The 19,148-nt window shown below is 40.1% G+C and overlaps 1 protein-coding gene across 2 annotated transcripts in view; it reads right to left on the bottom strand.

The window, feature by feature from the left end:
- Positions 1–19,148, bottom strand: part of PHLPP2 (PH domain and leucine rich repeat protein phosphatase 2) — a 32,637-nt gene that overhangs the window by 12,984 nt on the left and 505 nt on the right. Inside the window, exons 2-10 of one of the 2 annotated variants that reach the window (XM_038185433.2) lie at positions 18,860–19,104; positions 10,204–10,337; positions 7,428–7,618; positions 6,883–7,008; positions 5,546–5,700; positions 4,386–4,532; positions 1,782–2,012; positions 731–933; positions 192–252 (exon numbers count right to left, since the gene is read on the bottom strand). In XM_038185433.2, coding sequence (XP_038041361.2) covers positions 192–252; positions 731–933; positions 1,782–2,012; positions 4,386–4,532; positions 5,546–5,700; positions 6,883–7,008; positions 7,428–7,618; positions 10,204–10,337; positions 18,860–19,104 — 1,493 coding nt within the window. Of the gene's footprint in view, positions 1–191; positions 253–730; positions 934–1,781; positions 2,013–4,385; positions 4,533–5,545; positions 5,701–6,882; positions 7,009–7,427; positions 7,619–10,203; positions 10,341–18,859; positions 19,105–19,148 lie in introns of those variants that run through there. The other variant, XM_072043831.1, reaches the window with a different exon arrangement.

A 19,148-nucleotide genomic window follows, 5' to 3' on the forward strand; every position in this document is an offset into this window, starting at 1 on the left:
AACTGGTTCAGAGGGGCTTCTGGCCTGGGACACATTCAGTGTTGGGCTTTCCCGTTCTATTGTGAAGATGAAGTGCCTTTTCTCAATTGCTCTCAACTCTTTCAAAAGCTTAAAAGCTCCAGAAAATTTCTGCAGAAAACAACAAAGTGTTCAGATACATGCTTTATATTCTGTACTGTACAGTCACTTACTGGACGAGTTCTAGACATGTCAGTTGACCAGGAACTGGATAAACATTGACAGAAGTAAGACCTGAAGAAGTAAAGCAAATAATTATGACTGCAGAGGGGAAAACATCAGAGAAGCACACAGACTAGCTAGCAAGTGAGACTCTCAGCCTTACTCTGCACATACTCAATGTCTCTACTATCCTTCTTAAGAAAGAGTTCACACTTCATACATCTTCTCACTATTCCATTCTCCATCTGCCACACGGGGCACCAGAACAAGGGAGAACAGTACTTCTTTGTGGACTCACAAGCAGTTGTTACTGGAATACAAAGTCCCTGAACAGCAACTCAGCAGTATAACCTCTCCCTGTTACAAAGCCAACGCACATACATCCAGAATGTGATCCCTATGAGTTGACCTCACAAGACCCATCATGTATGGTCTCACTACTGTAAAAATACTTGTAAACGTTTCTTTTTGTGGGAGACAGCAAAGGGCTGCTTCTTTTACTCCCAAGGCTTGAAGGAGGAAGGCTGATGAAGAAGGTAAACAGACGTACAGTTGTTGTTGGCATAAAGGGCCCGAAGCGAGAAGCCACTCAGTGTCAACTCTTTTAGCTTATTCCGTTCACAGTGCAGCTGCTCCAGGCTGCCCAATGAGCTGAGATCCAGGTCTGTCAGACGATTGTCTCGTAAATCCATGTAAGTCACGGATTTATTCCCCTCTGGAGTGTCATCCACTGCTCTCTTCAGGTTGTTCAGCCTAAACATTCAGAAATAAGAGGTACAAAGTCAGAAAATAGGACACTGAACACTGGATGTGAGTAAGAAGAGAGAAAAGGGGAGAACTGGTGAAGGCTAACCCCAAAGTACAGTGAGATATATGAGGAGCAATGTTGGATTTCAGGCAGTGAATATGATGAAAAATGGTTCCTACGTCTGCACTGCTAGATGAAACCATTCTACTAAATTTCCCAGAATTTAAGAGATTCTGAAGACTACAGTTTAGAAATCTGAAGCCAGGCCAATGGACAGTTACTTAGTACTGACAGAGCAAGCTAATACAGAGACCAGATAATAGGCCGCCTTGCCACAGACAGAAAATTCTTTGTCCCTCTCTGAGAGCTCTGCAGTAGGCAGCCTCAAGAATCAGGAATACACGTATACCCCTAATACACCTCTAGAGGAAAAAATGAGACAAAACAAAAAAAGAAAAGGCTAAGAGAGATCAAAGCTAAGCTCATGGTAACAGCATATGAAAAAAAGGAAACTAGAGTACTAAGTCACATTTCTTGCATCCCTGCCCGTGGCAAGGGGGTTGGAACTAAAGTCCCTTTAGGTCTTTTAAGGTCCCTTCCAACACAAAGCATTCTGTGATTCCATGACTGAGTTGCTTCAGGCATTGCTCAGTTAGCCTAGTTTCTCTAAGTGAATCCTGCACACCCTCGGAAACAGAACTCCCTAAAAGTTAAAGAATCAGTAAGAGGTGAAAAAAACAGAACACCCAAATTATTGCAAAATGTACCAGAATTTACGCAGCTCTTCTGCTGTTAAAGAGAAAGCAGTAATCTGGTTTGTGTGTCTATTCGTAAGTGCAAGTTTACCCCTTACCTCAGGTCCACACTTTTGATGTGACTCATACGGTTCAGCACTGCAAGGTCCAGGGTCTCTAGCAAATTCCCCGCCAGTGCTAGTTTATCTAAAAAAGTTAGTTTCTCAAAAATTGCTGGTAGCTCACGGAAGTTATTGAAGGAAAGCCCAAGACAGCTGAGCTGCTGCAGACTTCCCAGCTCTTCTGGTAAGGATGTGAGGAAATTCCCATCTAGCCAGAAGCTCTGGAGACTGCAGCAGTGGAAAAAAAAAAAAAAAAGTAATTCAGCAAAGAGTACTGAATGTCACATTTTGCATTTTCAGTGAATTTACCTGCATAACTGCAAGGTCTCAGTGTGGTTATTTTTAATGGTATTTATGGATACAATTTTTATTCCTGTATCCGTACAGTCACCGGAGTAATATTATCACTCAAGTAATAGTCTTGGAACTGCATATACACAACACCAAATAGTTCCTAAATTATTTTGGAGGTAAACTTCTAGTTATGCCAATTTTTTATAAACAAAATAAAAATCACTACTTGTGTTGTAAATAAAGGATATTTACTTAATCATTTGGTTTTCTACAAATTAAGAACTCATTTAGCACGCTGGACAATCTTTAAAAGACCTATGACAAAGTAAAAATAAAAAGACAGCAGTAACACAACAGACCTCTCAAAGCCCATCACTTAGTAACAGAAACAATAAAGTCAACAACATCCAACCACTGAAGTCTCATATCACTATTGTGGCACTCAGTTATGGCACTTATGGCACAGTTTAATCACAATTCCTACCACACTAAAGCATTGATAACAGATTTTTAAATTCTAGTCTCCCCAGCAGCCATTCAGAAAATAGTATTTTCCAGGGTAGCTTTCTGTTACAAAAAAATTGCTTTGAAGTTTGTATGACTCTTGAGACTCGAGCCTCCAAAACACAATTCTTTTCTTATGACCACATTCCAACAAAGAACTTTCTCAACAGTGCTTATCAGTAGTAAAAATGCAGCTTGGGGCCATGAGAAGTTCTTATAAAGAAGAAGGGCTGAAGGGGTCAAGAAGATAACTGGACCCATAACTGACTACATTGTAATCCTCTGAAAACTTTTAGTTGGCGTGTGGATTACAGTTTGTGTACAGCCAAAAGACCGCTCTGGAAATGCCTTATGTACACCCATTGTAGCTGCAGATATTCCCTTTTTTTTTTTTCTTTTTAAAAAAAGATAAAAGCTGGAAGAAGAACAGGCCACAACGAACCAATAGCTCAACACCAACATTTACCCATTGCAAAACCAAAAGAAGTAATAGCTTTGCAATTAAATTTATTTAAGCTTAAGCTTTGGTGTATCCTGAGTATTCACAGACAAAACTGGAGAAGCTTTCCTCCAGCAAATATTTTAAGATAAATTTTTCAGAGGGGATCGCCCTACTACTTTCATGTTAAAAACTTCCTAACACAAAAAACAATCAATTTTGTAAAAAGCTATCAAAACACATGCACCGTACACTAGTGTTAGAAAAAGCACTAGTCCTCTGTGAGAAATTACCACTGAAAAGTTTTAAACAATAAATTAAAACTTTAACAAAAACTGCATCTGTATTGAAAATATTAAATACAAATATTAAACAGAACTTTGGAAAGTCACAGTCCTCTGCAGCCGCAGAAAAACATGCATTGACATATTTGAGGAACAATAATCACAAACTGTCTTCAGACAATGCTTCATTTGCATGTTTCCTCATCTTTTCTACATCAGCATTTGAAACTGTTTTACACTAGCGATTAAGGAAGTGTACCTGAGACTGTTCTTATGCCTTAAACTTGTGTACAGTTAAAAAATCCGCTATCCCTTTTGTGTAAAACACTTATAAATACTTCAGATATAACCGGCATGTTCTTGCTTATATAAATGAGGTCTCAGAATTCTGAGAGGTGTGTATATTTTTATGTAGTTCTACAAAGCCTGGTTGATCTTTATAGATATTCACTGTCGTAATTTGTGGTTTCTGGAAATGTCCTTGACAGCATAATCTTTAGAAACTTCTAACTGCTCTTATGTAAACATATTTTTTTTTAATGTTTAACCAAAAGGGAACACCATAACAGTAAAGAGAACAGAAAAGGCTTCAGTGGGAATATATTCATAGGCTTAGAAGCCTTCAAGTCTATTGCAGTTCAGCAAGGTGGCACTTGCGGTTCAAGGCATGGTAGCTGACTGTTAAGTGTCCTCCAAGGCCACTTCAAAACAGACAAAATCCATTAGTCTCTACTATTACAAAACTGATTTACCACAATGTGTTTTAGTTAGTAGAATAGGCAGGAAGTCATCACAAATAATGAGCAGTAACTTGCTATATACCAGTAACTTTTTAAAAGACAAATGTATAAAAATATTGTGATATCTTTATTTGGAAGGAAAAACAAGCCTTATTGCCGGTCTTAGTTCTCAACCCTCTACTGGAGTTATATGTACCATTCAGTCTTCAGGGAAGAACCGGCTGACCAGCACTCATACTTTCATAAGTAGCACCTTTACATCAGCTGTGCTCAACTGAAACATTAAGAAAAGTTTATGACAAGGGAAAGAAAAATACACAGAAAAGAAATATACACTCACTTCAATAGTTTGCCAATCTGTGTTGGCAAGCAATGTAGTCCGTTACAGGAGACATTAAGCTCTGTCAGAGTAGAGATCTCACACAGTGATAGAGGAAACTCTCCAAGTCTATTATGAGACAGGTTCAGGCTCTTCAACTGAGAAAACCTAGTGGCAAGAATATCAGTTAATTTGCAAGTCTCCATGCTCTCAAAGCAAAAACTTACAGTCACAAGGCGTCTTTGTACACTGATGATAGTCATCTAAGTCATTAGGTCAGTTTCTACACAAGTTTGATTTTAAGTCACTGAAACTTTATATCTCAGTGGTAACACTGAAAGTGATCAAATACATTTTTACTGCAGAAACAGACAGGAACCTTTTACCTTGATTCCTGGCAGACCTTCCATGAGTGACTGTTACTAAATTAGGGACAACTAAAAATCCTCAGTTCAATAAATTTACCTTGCAAGAATTATTTGGAGTACCAATCTACCATTGTGAAGCTGGGGAAGATAAGACTAAAACAAACTGCAACTAGTCTGAGAATAGATCAGAAGAGGGGGATACCCTTTCAAGCTAGGCACAACAGAAGGCCTAGTAGAGCTGTAAAAGAGAAAGGCAAGAAAGCTCTGAAAGCATCATAAGATGACGACATTATGCTTCCATACCATCACATCTGCTACTCTTACAAGTTGAGAAAGTAAAGCTGGAGTCTCACAGGCCCTCTACCCATTTCAAATGAACATTAACATTCAGAACTTACTGAGTAGGCTTTTTCAGATCTCCACTTCTTCCTACAAACTCTTACCCACAACAACAGCACTACATTTTTCCTCACCTTTTATTTTATACCCCAAAATGCTCTCAGTTTAGCAAGCAGACTTATATTAGTATTGCATCCTGTCTATACAACCAGTGTGTCCCTCTATTAGGCTCATCTGAGATAACATTTAACACAAAGAATTTGTGGAAGGGAGTTCACAAATACCATAAACTTCTGTAAGCTTTTATCTGCCTGCACTGCCCAGCTCTGCTTCCTAGTTCCTTCATTTGTTAGACCTTCCTGAAGATCAATCTTTTAACATCCCATAAGAACAGGCAATACACTCCCTTCCCTTTATCCCTGTATGCACATGTGCAGAACTCCAAACGTAGAAGAAAAATAATTCTTTGCAGACCTGCAAAGGGAGTCAAGACTCCCTGCTCCACATGATCTCATAAAATTGTGTCGTAGGTTGAGGTAGATGATGTCTTGACTGTAGAAGAGGTACTCAGGTACTTCCTCAAGGCTGTAGCATGAAAGATCAACCATGCTAAGTCGCATAGACACAACCTGAAAAGAAAAAGGAAGAGTTGCAGCTGTGCGACAATGCTTCTATGGCAGTCTAATGGTCTTAAAAAAAAAAACAAAGAACGTAAATTGTTTACTACTTGCAAGAAAATGAAAGAATGCTCTTGTATCCACCAAACACAGGTAGAGCCCATGCAGGAAATCAAGTCCATGGAGTATGAACTTATGTCATTTGCTGCTACTGTCTCTGCAAGCCCCATAACAAGGAGGCACTTCTTGATATCAACAAGAACATACACAAAGCTCTGCTTTGTAGGTACAACGGATGCTCACTAAAAGCTGGACTGTAAGAGAACCAACCTAATAGAGAAAACCATACCTCTAGTTGAGAAAATTGCTGAGAAAGCATAGCCTCCGAGTGCCTTCCAAAGATACAAATTGCAAAAAGGAATCAGCTGACCTTCCAGTTTTGTCTTTTGGTGCTTACAGAACCTCTTTTTGGCCTACCTGCTTCTTCTGACTTATTCAGGGTATAATATTGGAAAACTTCTGCTATGATGAAAAGGCTTCATACATTATACTTTTGCAACATTTCATAAAGCATCTGCAAATATCAGATCTCCTTTAATCATTGTTGAGGCTTTATATGCTTAATTCCAGATTTTATGATGTATTTTATCCTGCAACTCATTTCGTATTTCATAGTATTATATATATGAGGTCAAAGTGCGGGCCAGCACTGTGCCATCACCAGCTAATTGTACTTCCACGTGGAATACAGACGCAGCTCTGAACAAGCTACGCTTCCGTTGCTGATCTATGATCTCTGTGCTAGTTAACTCAAACCTATCAGAGTGCCATTCTAGGCCACAGGTCAGAGTCAGATATGGCAGCAGAAGCATTTAATAGGTTTTTACGGCTGTGAAGTCAGTCAGTCCACAGGGTTTGTTCTAGTGACACGTGATAAGCTATTCTCAGTAGGTGTGGGGGGTTAAAAAATGCAGACCTAGTCAACATTGTTGAACAGGCAGAGCCCCAAGAAAACGCTAAAAGAAAGTCTCTGTAGTTGTGAGTACCTAAGAAATGAAGAAAGCTGGAAAGCATCCCAGGCACTTTCTCCAGAACCCAAGTATAATGTCTGCCTGCAGACCAAGCACATATCACAAATGCCATCTTACCCTCAGTACCCACCACCCCAAAGTACTGCAGTCTCTAGGCCCTCACCGTGGATGCCTGTCGGTGCCACCGCTGGCACTCTGCCAGCGTTTCAAAGGAGACATGGTATGTTTGAGCTTGTGCTCCAGCAGATGTGAAAGCAAGAGTGTACTGCCGACGTTTCATTTCTTCCACCTGCAAAGGGAGAAATGATAACAAAGCAGTCTGCCTAAACTCCAGCATTACAGTGGATCTGAAGTCTAGAGTACAGAGTACCAGTAACATTGTCTCTTGCTGAAAACTGTTGTGAGAAACACAGGAGTAAATCCTTCTTAATGTCTTTCTGCTGAAGTAGATCCAATAAGTAATCATCTCCAGAATGGCTATTCATAACAATGGCTACTAACATGAATTCATAAGTGGTGTCTCTTCAAGCATTTTATTAGCCTCAGGACTACCTACGCAAAGCAAGTAGAAAAGGGTTGTGCAATTGTCTCTGCACCTGATAATACAGTAATACAGCCTAGATTAACCTCTTGTGTATAATACCCATCATTATAATCCTTTCTTCCTTTCTAATCTACAGGAAGCTATCAAATGCAAAAACGTCTTACCTTCCCTCCAACAAGAGGCAAGATGTGCATCTTCCCTGTGTGGCTATCTTTCACAGAGGATACAATGAGGCAGGTACCACAGAGAATTACTAAGCGTTCAGCCCATTTGTGCAACTGGGTCTTTCCTTTGCGTACATTATAGATTCCAGAGAGCAGGATGCGATCTAACTGTTCTACTTGACTTGGCTTTTCTGAAGAAAAAGGGGACATTTGTGTTTACTTTCCATTTGTTCCTCATTCTCAGCTGTGAGTTCAAATAGAAACACAGCAGTAACAAGCATTATAAAAGGTGAGTAAAGACAAGACAGACAGTTATACTTAAAACAAAAATCTCATGCAGAAGACTAGCAACTTAGGGCAGTGATGTCTGAAAAGCACTCCCTGTATGACTTTCAGCACAATGTTACCACGTAGTGCATTTTTAATCTACAGCTAATTACAGTCCTTGGCAAACTTATGCACTTGCCAAACATCTTTCTTTGAGATGCAGTAAAAAAGCGATTACAAACTCATTGAGTCAGCACCATCAAAGAAGTGGCTTCTACTGTCCTTTAAAGGGAGGCCTGGGAAAATCAACTACAGAAGAACGGTAGTTATTTCCTGAAGATGATTTAAGTGAAAGGACTAGAGCACTGACTGACTATAGCTGTGCTACGTGCACTGCTAGCCGTGGAGCATTAAACCATAGAAAAACACCAAAGAGCGTGTATCTGAAGTACAGGAAAAAAGTCTTGGGACTAGCAGTAAAAGCAGGCTCGAAAAATGTGAAAAATATAAATGCCTCTTGTTGGTCCTTCTCCTGAAGGAAACGGGACTCTGTGAACATCACCAGAAATTAGGAAGATGGAAAAGATGAACCTGTATGCTAACTGACTATTTACCATTCAGAGATTATCATTTTCTGAGATTTTTCTCTTTTTGAATAGAGAATGCTAGCTGCTTTGGGCTTCCACTCTGAATCCCAGCTATTTCACAACTATAGATACGTGTGTGAATGGTCTTAATCTCTACGGATAAGGGAATTCCCTGTCACTCTGCAGCTCCTAAGCTTGGCAACTCTAATTAAGTACCTCAGGAATTGCACAAGCCCAGCTATAGCAACACAAGGAATCAAGAGAATTCCCCCACAGAGAGAGTGTGCGTGACACTCACGCACAATTCACACTTGTCACATCTGACATAGATGGACAGCCTGATGGCCCTGGAGAGCTTCTTCCGTTCGAACCGTTGCTGAGGCATGTAAAGACCCCTCTCTGGGTCACTGACCTCTATTCTCCAAGTGACTTCCATTGAAGTGAAGACACACACCCCCACTCCTTCTCCCAGCCAATCTAACCTGTTCTTTCCCCTCATAAAACTCTTGGGTTCCTATGAGCATCTCAACAACCAGACTTCAGGAAGCATGCTTCCTTCCTACTGCTGATCAATGTAAGATTGCAATTAACAGGTTCTAACACTTGTAGTCTCACCACTCCACCTGGGCATAAGGAACCCCCATGCACAAGGGAAAGAAACAACCACAATGGACCACATAAGAAAAGCAGACAAATGCAGAAACACACCAGAGAAATCCAAGCCACATCACCACAGCGTGAAGGAGATATGAAAGCTACTCAGTGCTCTAAGTAATGTTTCTCTGCCTGAAATGCATTACTCCTTTTCCTGTTCTCAGCTGCAGGCTTTGCAGAATTACCACATAATCCTACATAGAATTTCCTCTCTTTATTTCCTCCCCTACCTTTAAGAACTGCTTTCTCAGCATCTGCTTTTAACTTTGTTAAAACAGGCCTCCTGAATACTCTTCAGCCATTATGCTTTCTCCTTTACCATCTCTTTCTAGGCAGGACTATCCTCCCATGCTGGCAGAGGCTACTCATTTCCATTTTTTACCTACTTGTTTCCATGATGCTGAGTCACTGTTTCTGAATTTTCTGCAGTTCCTGTTCGACATACCCAAACTGCATTCCTCATTTTTCCCCTCAAAAGTTCTCTGCAGCCCTGTTGCTGATGTCCTGATGACTTTATTTTAAACATAGAACATCAAACGATGGCCAGTAGCTTAGTCAGCCTACCCATCTGTGTGATGGAAAATAAACTTTCTATTAAAACCTCTTGACTTTTTTCTGAAATGTAAAAAATAAGCAGCTATAACATTGAAAGTAATAAAATTATTAACTTCCTTACCCCTTATTTCTTTTATTTTCCTCTCCAGCGAATTCATTTTCTGACTGCTAGCACTGTGCACCAACTGGCCTATGACTATTGTCCTGTCATACCTTATGCACATGATATCCTGCCCAAACTGACTCTGTAGGCCACTCAGAAGTCTCACTTCTGCAATGAAATGCACTGGGGTTTTGATGGCAACTTGCATTTTTATTAACCAGCTGGCACTCTCACTCTTTTTTTTTTTACAGGCTGTGGAAGTATTTGGCCAAGACCTTCCTCACCCATATCCATATACACGTTGAAAATAGGCTGCAGTAGAAATTGCATACCTAGACTAAAATACAGTGTTTCTGATTGCATTAGGAGTTCTAAGACATTCACTATGACATAAAAAACTATGGGCAACACAGCAATCCTGTGTCTTCCTATGGAGCTGTCTTTTCTCCAAGCCACAGACAGGGTCAAGAGAAGGACAAAAAAAAAACTTTGCCTTTTCTACTAATTTTGAAAACTCATTATTTTAAGAAATGCTTTCTGATACTTTGGGTTCCATCTCATAGTTAAAGCTATGGGAACAGTGACGTTGTGCACACATACTAGTTCTTACCACTATAAAAGCGGATCATACAGCTGAGATCAGAGTTTGCTGCCTCTTCCTGCATTCTGACAGGATCATCAAAACCCAGTCCAGCCAAGTAGTCATACACAATCTGAAGGGGTTTTTCTGTGGGCTCCAGCCTCCTGTCAAAACATACAAGAAAGTAGTTTAAGAGCTTGAACAAGTTTAAATATGTCTCATTGCAGCTAGAGTGCAAGGAATACTGACAGTGGTTGCTCTGCATCTCTCAAAAGGTCTGGCAAGCACACACACATGGGGTCCGTGCTTCCTGATTGTTCAGCGACAATTGAGAACTGCGGCACTCGAAGAATTGTATTGCAGAAAGGAAATGGAGAGGAAAAACAACAGGTAAAAGCCATACAACACACAGTGATAGTTTCCTTTCCGTGATTTAAGGAGTACCAGGAGGAAGCAATGACAAGAAACAATATCAGAAATAATGCACAAAAAACAGACCCTAAATAATAACAAAAACCCTATTTATAATGACTAAAAGATTTAAAAGAACTGTACTTAAGTTTCTGTTCCAAATGCAGCTTGGAACAAAGCACAAGAGAAACCTCCAGAAGAATCACTTCTAATAAGACAGAAAAAAATTCCCATTCTCTTTAGCTCTCATCAAATCAAGATTTTCATGTTTTGTCAAATTAACTTATATGGTACATTTAAAGAAAAAGACATTTTTAGAACTGCAACAGATCATATAAAAGATTCAGGGGCTAATATGGTTAAATAGGAATAAAAGATTTCTACCCAAACATCACGTTTAATATATTCAAAACTAAAAAGACATTTTCTGATCCTCTAATCTCACTGCTTCCAGAGACCGAATTATTTTCCAAAATAAAATAAAATAAAATATTAAAAAGAATTCCGGCTAAATTAGAAGTTTAACTTTAAGGAAGAAAAAAAAAAAAAGAGAATGGTTTGGGTTGGAAAGGACCTTTAGGATCATGTAGTTCCAGCCCCCCTGCCATGGGCAGGGACACCTTCCACCAGACCAGTTTCTCAAAGCCCCATCCAGCCTGGCTTTGAACGATTCCAGGGATGGGGCATCCACAGCTTCCTTGGGCAGCCTTTTCCAGTGCCTCACCACCCTCTGAATGAAGAATTTCTTCCTTAAATATTAACGTAAAAGATTAGTGTAAAAGATTAAGCACTGAAAATCTAAGATGGGAGTTAAAATAAGTTTATTTACTAAAAAACAAAACAAAACTATCCTTGCTTCTAATCTGTATGTGCCTAACTTCAGGCTACAGCCACTAGACCTTTACTTGTCTATCCTTTAAGCAGGTACATGCAAACCACAGTACATTTCAAACTTTCTCTTCAAGTTTTGTTTTGAAGTGTATCAACATTCTGGAAGTGCTAGCATCATGACTGTTCACTGCATCCATGCACTGACTACTTGGTAGCATAAAGACTCAACAGTATTTATATTCCCGAATCAAACCTGCTCTCACCTGTGTGGCACATTCATTCATACCCTTCAATCCACATGTCCTCTTGAATTGCGCTTTTTATGAGTTACAGCCCCCTTCCTCTACTCTTCAGTAATTAGCAAATTTGGCTTTTACATGAATATTTCCAGTGATATAGAAAAGCAATCTGCCCCAGAGAATACTGTATATTAAACCACCTATATCAACCTGTAGCACTGACTTCACAGTATTCATCGCTCCCTGACTCCCTTCCTGAATTTTTACCATCCTTTTTGTCAAGGATTATTAACAGAGCAACTGAAAAGCATGTATCTACTTTTCTTTATTCATACACCAATCCTCCATTCAAAAAACCCACCCTTACACTGAATAACAATTTCTAATTTGTAAGGAATCAGCCAATGGGTTTCAGTGGTCTGTGCACTGCTTTTCTACCAACGATATCAGAATATCATGCAGTGCAACAAATGACTAATGCCTTTGACAACCACAAGTGAAATTTCAAAGCATCAAGATCAAGTTTGTTCAATAAGACCTATTTTCTTCTAAACTTTGTTAACTTGCATACATCATTCATACAGCATGTCCTAACATGAAATGTTTTATAACTTTATACTCCAAACCTTTCTGCTTCTCAGCTAAAGAAGTAAAACCATTTTTTATTCTTTTTAACAATTATTCTCTAGCATTTCCAATTACTGACAGCCTTGCAGGTGTCATCTCATTATTAAGGCAGTACTGATTTCACAAAACATTTATGAATATATAATCATCCAGACTTCCTCTGTAGACAATAGGACACGCCTCAAAAAGTTAAATGACCTCAGGTATTCCAAGCATATACATTGCAACTCTTCCACTGCACACACAGGAATTCTGGAGCAGAAACTCAAGCAGGATTACTCTCACGGTTAAGGTCCAAAACAACAGAGTTCCTAGCCTAAAAAAACAACGGGGTTGACATGCAGCTGATTCATAAATTACTACCACTCGATGTTTGCTAAGCCTAGCTAGGGTAAATTTATATATATATTTTTTAAACATGGAAATATATCTACTTGTTATCCAAAAGGCTGTACATGAAATATTCCTCCTTCCTCCCACTTCTTAAATGAGCTCTTGGAGCTTCCCCTGACCAACAAACTGCTATCAGGCTTTGCAAACTTTAGTCTCTAATCAGCCTTAAGTATAATCATAATTTTATTGGGAAATTTCAATCCATAAAAAAGCTTTATTTAACAAGAGGAAAACCTTGATGTCTCTCTCCAAATCTACCAAAAGGATCACTCATCAATAGAACTGGTTTGCTTAGAAGCCTGTTCTTATTCCTTCCATTGGAGTAAGTATGGTTTAAAATCGAGTTTATCAAATATTGCCTGCATTAAGGAGTTGAAAGCACTGTTCCTACTAATGTCACCAGTCGTCATTTTTAATTATTAGAAATTATCTTAATTTCATGAAGCTTGCAATATGACTAAAAGCAATGCCAGAGACAGATAGCAATTTTATACGTATACTCCAAAATTTATATATGAAAAAAAATCAGGCATCAATTTCAGGTTCAAGATGTCATCAGGTGTGTGTCAACAATGCATGCTGTGTGTTTCCCAATCTTCAAATTAAGTCCTTGTGTTTCCGTTTGTGCCCACCGCCTCCTTTGCTGTCATTGGGCACCACTGAAAAAATGTGGTTCTCGCTTCTTTTTTCCCCCCCACCAGGAATTTATACACATTGATAAAATCCCCCCAAGCCTTCTCCAGGCTGAACAGTCTCATCTCTTAGCTGAATGATGAGATGTGCTCATCCATTATTCATCTTAGCAGCTCTTTGATGGACCCTCTCCAGTCTGCCCACACCTCTCTGGCACTGGAAAGCTCAGCGCAGGACCCAGAGCACCAGGCGTGGCCTCAACAGCTCCAAGCAGAGGGGAAGAACGACCTCCCTCAGACTGCTGGCAACATTTCTCCCGATAAGCCCAGGATGCCGCTGGCCTTCTTTGCCATGAAGGCACATTGCTGGCTCATGTTCAACTTGGTATCCACCAGGAAATTCAGGTCCTCCTCCACAAAGCTGCTTTCCACAGCAAGTCAACCCCAATGTTTATTAGAGCCTGGGGTTATTCCTCCTCAGGTGCAGGAATTGGCTTTTCATTTTGCTGAACTTCATGAGGTTCCTCTCCGCCTGGTTTTCTGCTTGTCCATGTTTAGTTGCTTACCTTCAGTAGCTTCAAATTTTAATCCCAAATCCACACTGAAGTTACTTGGTAACATTTCACGTGTTTTAGAAGCAGAATAGAAAATTGCCTCACTATCAAAAAGAAACATTAATTTGCTTCTGTAATTGCAATGACTTCACTCTTTGTGATGACATCCACTTTGTATTTGCAGTGAGACAAGAAGTCTTTTGAAATAATCTGGGGAGGTTATAAGCAAGGACCAGATCCTATGCTATTCAGATACTATCCTATTTCCAAAACAAAATGGAAAATAGCTTCCAGTTTGCAGTCAAGAATGGAAATTCAAGTAGTGCACCATCCACAGCACTCACCTGTACCATCTACACCATTCATTTGCACCTCCACCAATCATTCAGATACCGGTTATAGTTTTGGAACTCCTAGAAAAAGATGCCAATCCAGCTAAGGTAGAGAGCTCTTTGTACAATCAGCATGAAAAGCTCATTTCGTGAAAAGCTTTTTCTTTCCCTGTTTTGCAAGATGGACATGGGACAAGAGATTGGTTCAAAACAGCGCAATACTATCAATGCTTCTCTCTTTGCATATTTCTTCCATTCAAATACAAGCTCTCAGTCTTTTTCTGGACCTTCAGTTGAGATCCAGAAGCTTAGAGAGCAAAGGACTCTCTAAGTATGTACCTAAGGTTTAAGTTATCACTTACTTTTTATACTACAGAAACAGCAGCGAACATGACACCAAACTTTAAAAAGAACTTTCCGATGTATTCTTAAAAATGACAAACCTGTGTATCTGTCTCCTATAACAGGCAAGGGACTAGAAACTGGAATAAATAATAGGTTGCACCAAACAATTCAGATTTTCAACACACCAAACCCTGATGTATTCTATAACTTTAATTGCAGAATTCAAGAGGAATATGAGAGATTTGACTGGATCTCCAAATACCTAGCCTAAGTGTCCCTTGACTACTCTCAGATTCCAATTCTTCTGCTACTAAAGCCTTGTGCTTGACAGAAAGCGGCTTTTTCAGCACGTGACCCATGGCTTAGGAACTGTAAATGCTTGAATATCATTCATGAACAGTTCAAGTAGTCTGCATCTAGATTTCCTACTGTTACACCAAGAAAAAAAAAATAAAAATCCACTGAAACACTATAGTTTGGTTGCTGAACAAACTAGAAGCATGTATTGTACAATATGATACTTGCACATCAGAATTCAGGAAGAACCTTAATACAGCAAAGGGTTAAGCACTTTTCATAAAACAGTAATATTCAAATTAAATCACAGTTCTACATTGCTTAACACTCTGAGGTACAGTACTGTGGTTTACCATCTTGAAAAAGGAGGATACTCTATGCTGGCACACTTGCCCCAAGATAAGATCTGTTTTTTCATTGCTTTTATTCTTCTCATCTTTCACATCAGCAAGAATTACCGCTGCAGGGATCTTGTAGGATTTCAAAATGTTAGTTTGAAAAAAAACACACCCTACTTTTCCTTCTTGACCACATGAATCAAGCTGATATGCTTCCAGAAATACCTTCACTTTTGTTTATTTTCTAAACAAAACAAACGTACAAAAAGAACATTTGCAGTAATAACTACTCAAGCCTAATACCTATACCAGTATCTCTCTCTCTCGACATAAAACCTTAACTATCTGAAACTCAGTCAAAAGTTTATGCAGCATTACTGCAACTTCTAAGTTTGGTCGCTACTGACTGAAAGGCAAGAGCCTTGCCAAGAAATTAAGCCTTCTGAATTCTTCAACTTGTCTGCAAAAATCTACAAGCTATTGTAGATTTCATTACCTGGCAGAAGCATGCAAGATAACAGGAAAAAAAATACCTGAAAAGCCATGTGCACACAAGATAAATGACTTGCCCCTCAGTGCAGGGAGTGTGGCTTGGTGAGACACCTCAAGTGTGAGGGCAGAGTCGTTCTTATGGCACTAGCCATACACCTTGCCCGATGAGCACTAGCACAGAGTCCAGACATTTGCTGGTAACACCCACAGGTCCCGCAAAGGACTTTGCAAATAAAGCAATGAACAAAACAGCTCGTTGTCTACTGACCACATTCAAATCAGGATATAAAGCAATCCACTGAATACCTCTGGGGACACTCTGGTGTCCTGACTGAACTGATCACTGGTCCAAGTTCTTGTTAAGAGCCATGTAATTTACTTAAAAATAAATAAATAAATAAATAAATAGCAAAAGTCTGGAAAGCAGGAAACAGAATACCAAAACAAGTATTTGGAACAAGTGGCTGTAATGGCAATTTCTATACAAAACTTCTAAGCTATCACAACCAAGGCCAACAGGTTCTGAACACGATTGTTAGAGCTTGAGAAAGAAAAGTACGCTTTTCCTTTGAGAAAAAAGCAACATGATATGCAACGTAAATTGGCACTGCACATTAGAAATGTGCAAAACATCTCATAAGCTGTGCAATAAACACTGAATACTAACACACATGGAGAAAACCATGGCAGTCAAAGCAGCTGCAATTTGACACAAACAGCCCACTATATCCACATCAGTATCACACAGCAGGTACTAGCCACTTCCACTAAGTCAGAGAAGCAGCTCTACTGAGTGACGGTGTGACGAGTAATGAAAGAGAAAAGACAAAAAATCAGCAGGTCTCATATGTAGCTCTTCTTCATGAGCAAAAATCAAGTTTTCAAATCGTCATAGTTTATATTTTTGTTGTGAGGGGCAAGCATACCAAAAAAAAAGTAATAAAGCTATTTTTTTTAATCCTCTCCTCTGCAGGAAGGTATAATTTCTGAATAGAAAAGAATGCTAACAAAGAAAGATTCCAGCTAGATCTCTAAAGATTCTTGAAGCACACTATGAAGGAAAGAAGAATGTTCTGACAGAAACTGACTTCCCTGTACACATACTTAAATGAGAAATGCAGAAATATCATGAGGACATCACAATATTTAAAGTGAAAAAGTTTTCTGTTATTCTTCCACTTACTGACCAGTCTGTGTTCAGTCTTCTGAGTCAGGTGCCAAATCAACCTTTGCCACTCTCTGGTTTTGAGAGAAAGTCACCTATCGATACTTAAAAGGGTGAGGAATTCAGTTGTTTAGGAGACAAATGTATCAATGGTAAAATGCAAACGGACGCTTAACTGAGTAATCTGTGCTCACAAACACATTATTAAAGTAGTCAGCAAACTTTGTTCAAGGCAAGGATTATCTCAAGAGGGCACGGGGATATCTTGAGCATTCTGTCATCTTCCTGTGGAAATGCAAGCAGGTGCCATCTGTGACTGCTTCCTGTTACTAACAGAGATGGTTACTGAAGCAATACCGGTAACTCCCATTTCAGGGAACAGAATAACAGAATTTCTTCGTGGAAAGGGTGGGTAGGCATTGCAACAGGCTGCCCAGGGCAGTGGTGGAGTCGCCATCCCTGGAGATGTTTAAGAGACATGTGGATGAGGCGCACAGGGACATGGTTTAACTGTGGAGCTGCAGTGTTAGGTGGATTGTTGGACTCAACGATCTAAAAGGTTGTTTCCAACCTAAACAATTCTATGACTCTGAGAACATTCCCCCCCCCCCCAATGGTAAGTAGTACAGGAATCTCTTCTGTGGCAAAGACGTCTCTAGAATTACAAAAGCAACAGACACACAGTAATCAAGAGCTTTCCAAGAATCTGAAGACAAAACTTGAGTAAGTGCATGATACAGCAAGATGCAATAAACTAACAAGAAAACATTTACAACTTGGTACTTGCTTCCAGAACTCACGTCAGAACAAATTTACCAAAACATTGCAAAGCCTGACACAAATCAAAGACAGGCACTGCTACCTAGCATGAGAAGAGACATGAGAATTCAAACACATAAGCCATTTCAAGAGCTCAAAGAAGTCAAAACATCCCTCTCTGAACAAACCTCCAAGAGTTACCTAGTCTTCTTTGAGATCTGCAATAAAGGGTCTTTTTTCTGAATGTTTGGAAGTTTGCTCGCTGCTATAGTACAAAACAAAACAATTTCCTTATAAATACTTCAAGCAATTAATTTTCAGCTACCTCCGTGACTGCAATGAAGTATCTGTGTATCCTCATACCACATTTATAACTAACCTTTCCCTAGTTCCTAAAAACCAGGCTGAGCAAAGCAAAAAGGTCCAAATAACTTTTTTCAAGTGCCCTTTTTAACAGTGTCATAGACTCACAGAATGGTTTGGGTTGGAAGCCCTCCTGTTGTGCGTGAGGTTCCCGCCCCTCCCTCCCCACCATGGGCAGGGACCCCTCCCACCAGCCCAGGCTTCCCCCAGCCCCATCCAGCCTGGCCTTGGGCACTGCCAGGGATGGGGCGTCCACAGCTTCTCTGAGTAGCCCGTGCCAGTGTTTCCCCACCCTCATCATGATGAATTTATGCCTTATATCTAACCTAAACCTACCCTTTTTTAGTTAAAATTGTTACCCCTTGTCCTATCTCTACAGTCCCTGATAAAGAGTCCCTCCCCAGCTACATCTATGCCTATCTTTAATAGTTATATACCTGGGAACAATTATGAAAAAAAAAACAGCCACCACACGCACATACACAAAGACTAATGTATAAATCTTACATGAGTGACTTTTTAAGCACTTTACATGTTTCACTGTCTCAGAATAACTGCGCACGGCCTCCTAAATTGCTCAAGTTTTCTTGACGCTGAAACGTCCCTAAAACAGAACATAAAGGTGGAGCATACAAACAGTAACCTGTACCTACAAAATGAGGTCATGCTTCTGGTTGGAGCAGCTGCCAAACCCTCCCAGCTACAACACCTATAGTTTGACTAAGGGAGATGTAAGCAGCTCACCACTACTTTGTTTTTACGAATTACGTTACTCAAGGCTGTGTCTGACACCTACCATCTCCAGCCTGCATTTATACTACTAACGTACACAGGTACACAGAGAAGAGGGCCCCGCAAGACTAAAGCAAATATTTCTCGATACCAGTCTATCCTCTCTCAGCCCTCACCTGACCAGGTCTCCGTGAAGCTGCAAGAAGAGGTTTTTTCTCTCTTCTCCATCACATATCTCGGAGGCGGGGGTGTCCACCGTACAGAGGACCAGGCGTAAGTCAGAGGAAGCACAAGACGCGGAATCTCGTCCGTAAACGTACACGCAGCCTCGTCCAGCATCCTCCCTCAGCCAGTCCCTCTCGCGGGAGCCAAACCGAGTCCTGTTCAAGCAGCTCCTGCTCCCGTTGCGCTTCACGTTTCTCTGCAAGGAACCGCGGCGTCAGCAGCCGCCTCCGAACCGGCGCC

Source organism: Anas platyrhynchos, chromosome 12 (genome assembly GCF_047663525.1).
Source record: "Anas platyrhynchos isolate ZD024472 breed Pekin duck chromosome 12, IASCAAS_PekinDuck_T2T, whole genome shotgun sequence".
NCBI lineage: Eukaryota > Metazoa > Chordata > Aves > Anseriformes > Anatidae > Anas > Anas platyrhynchos.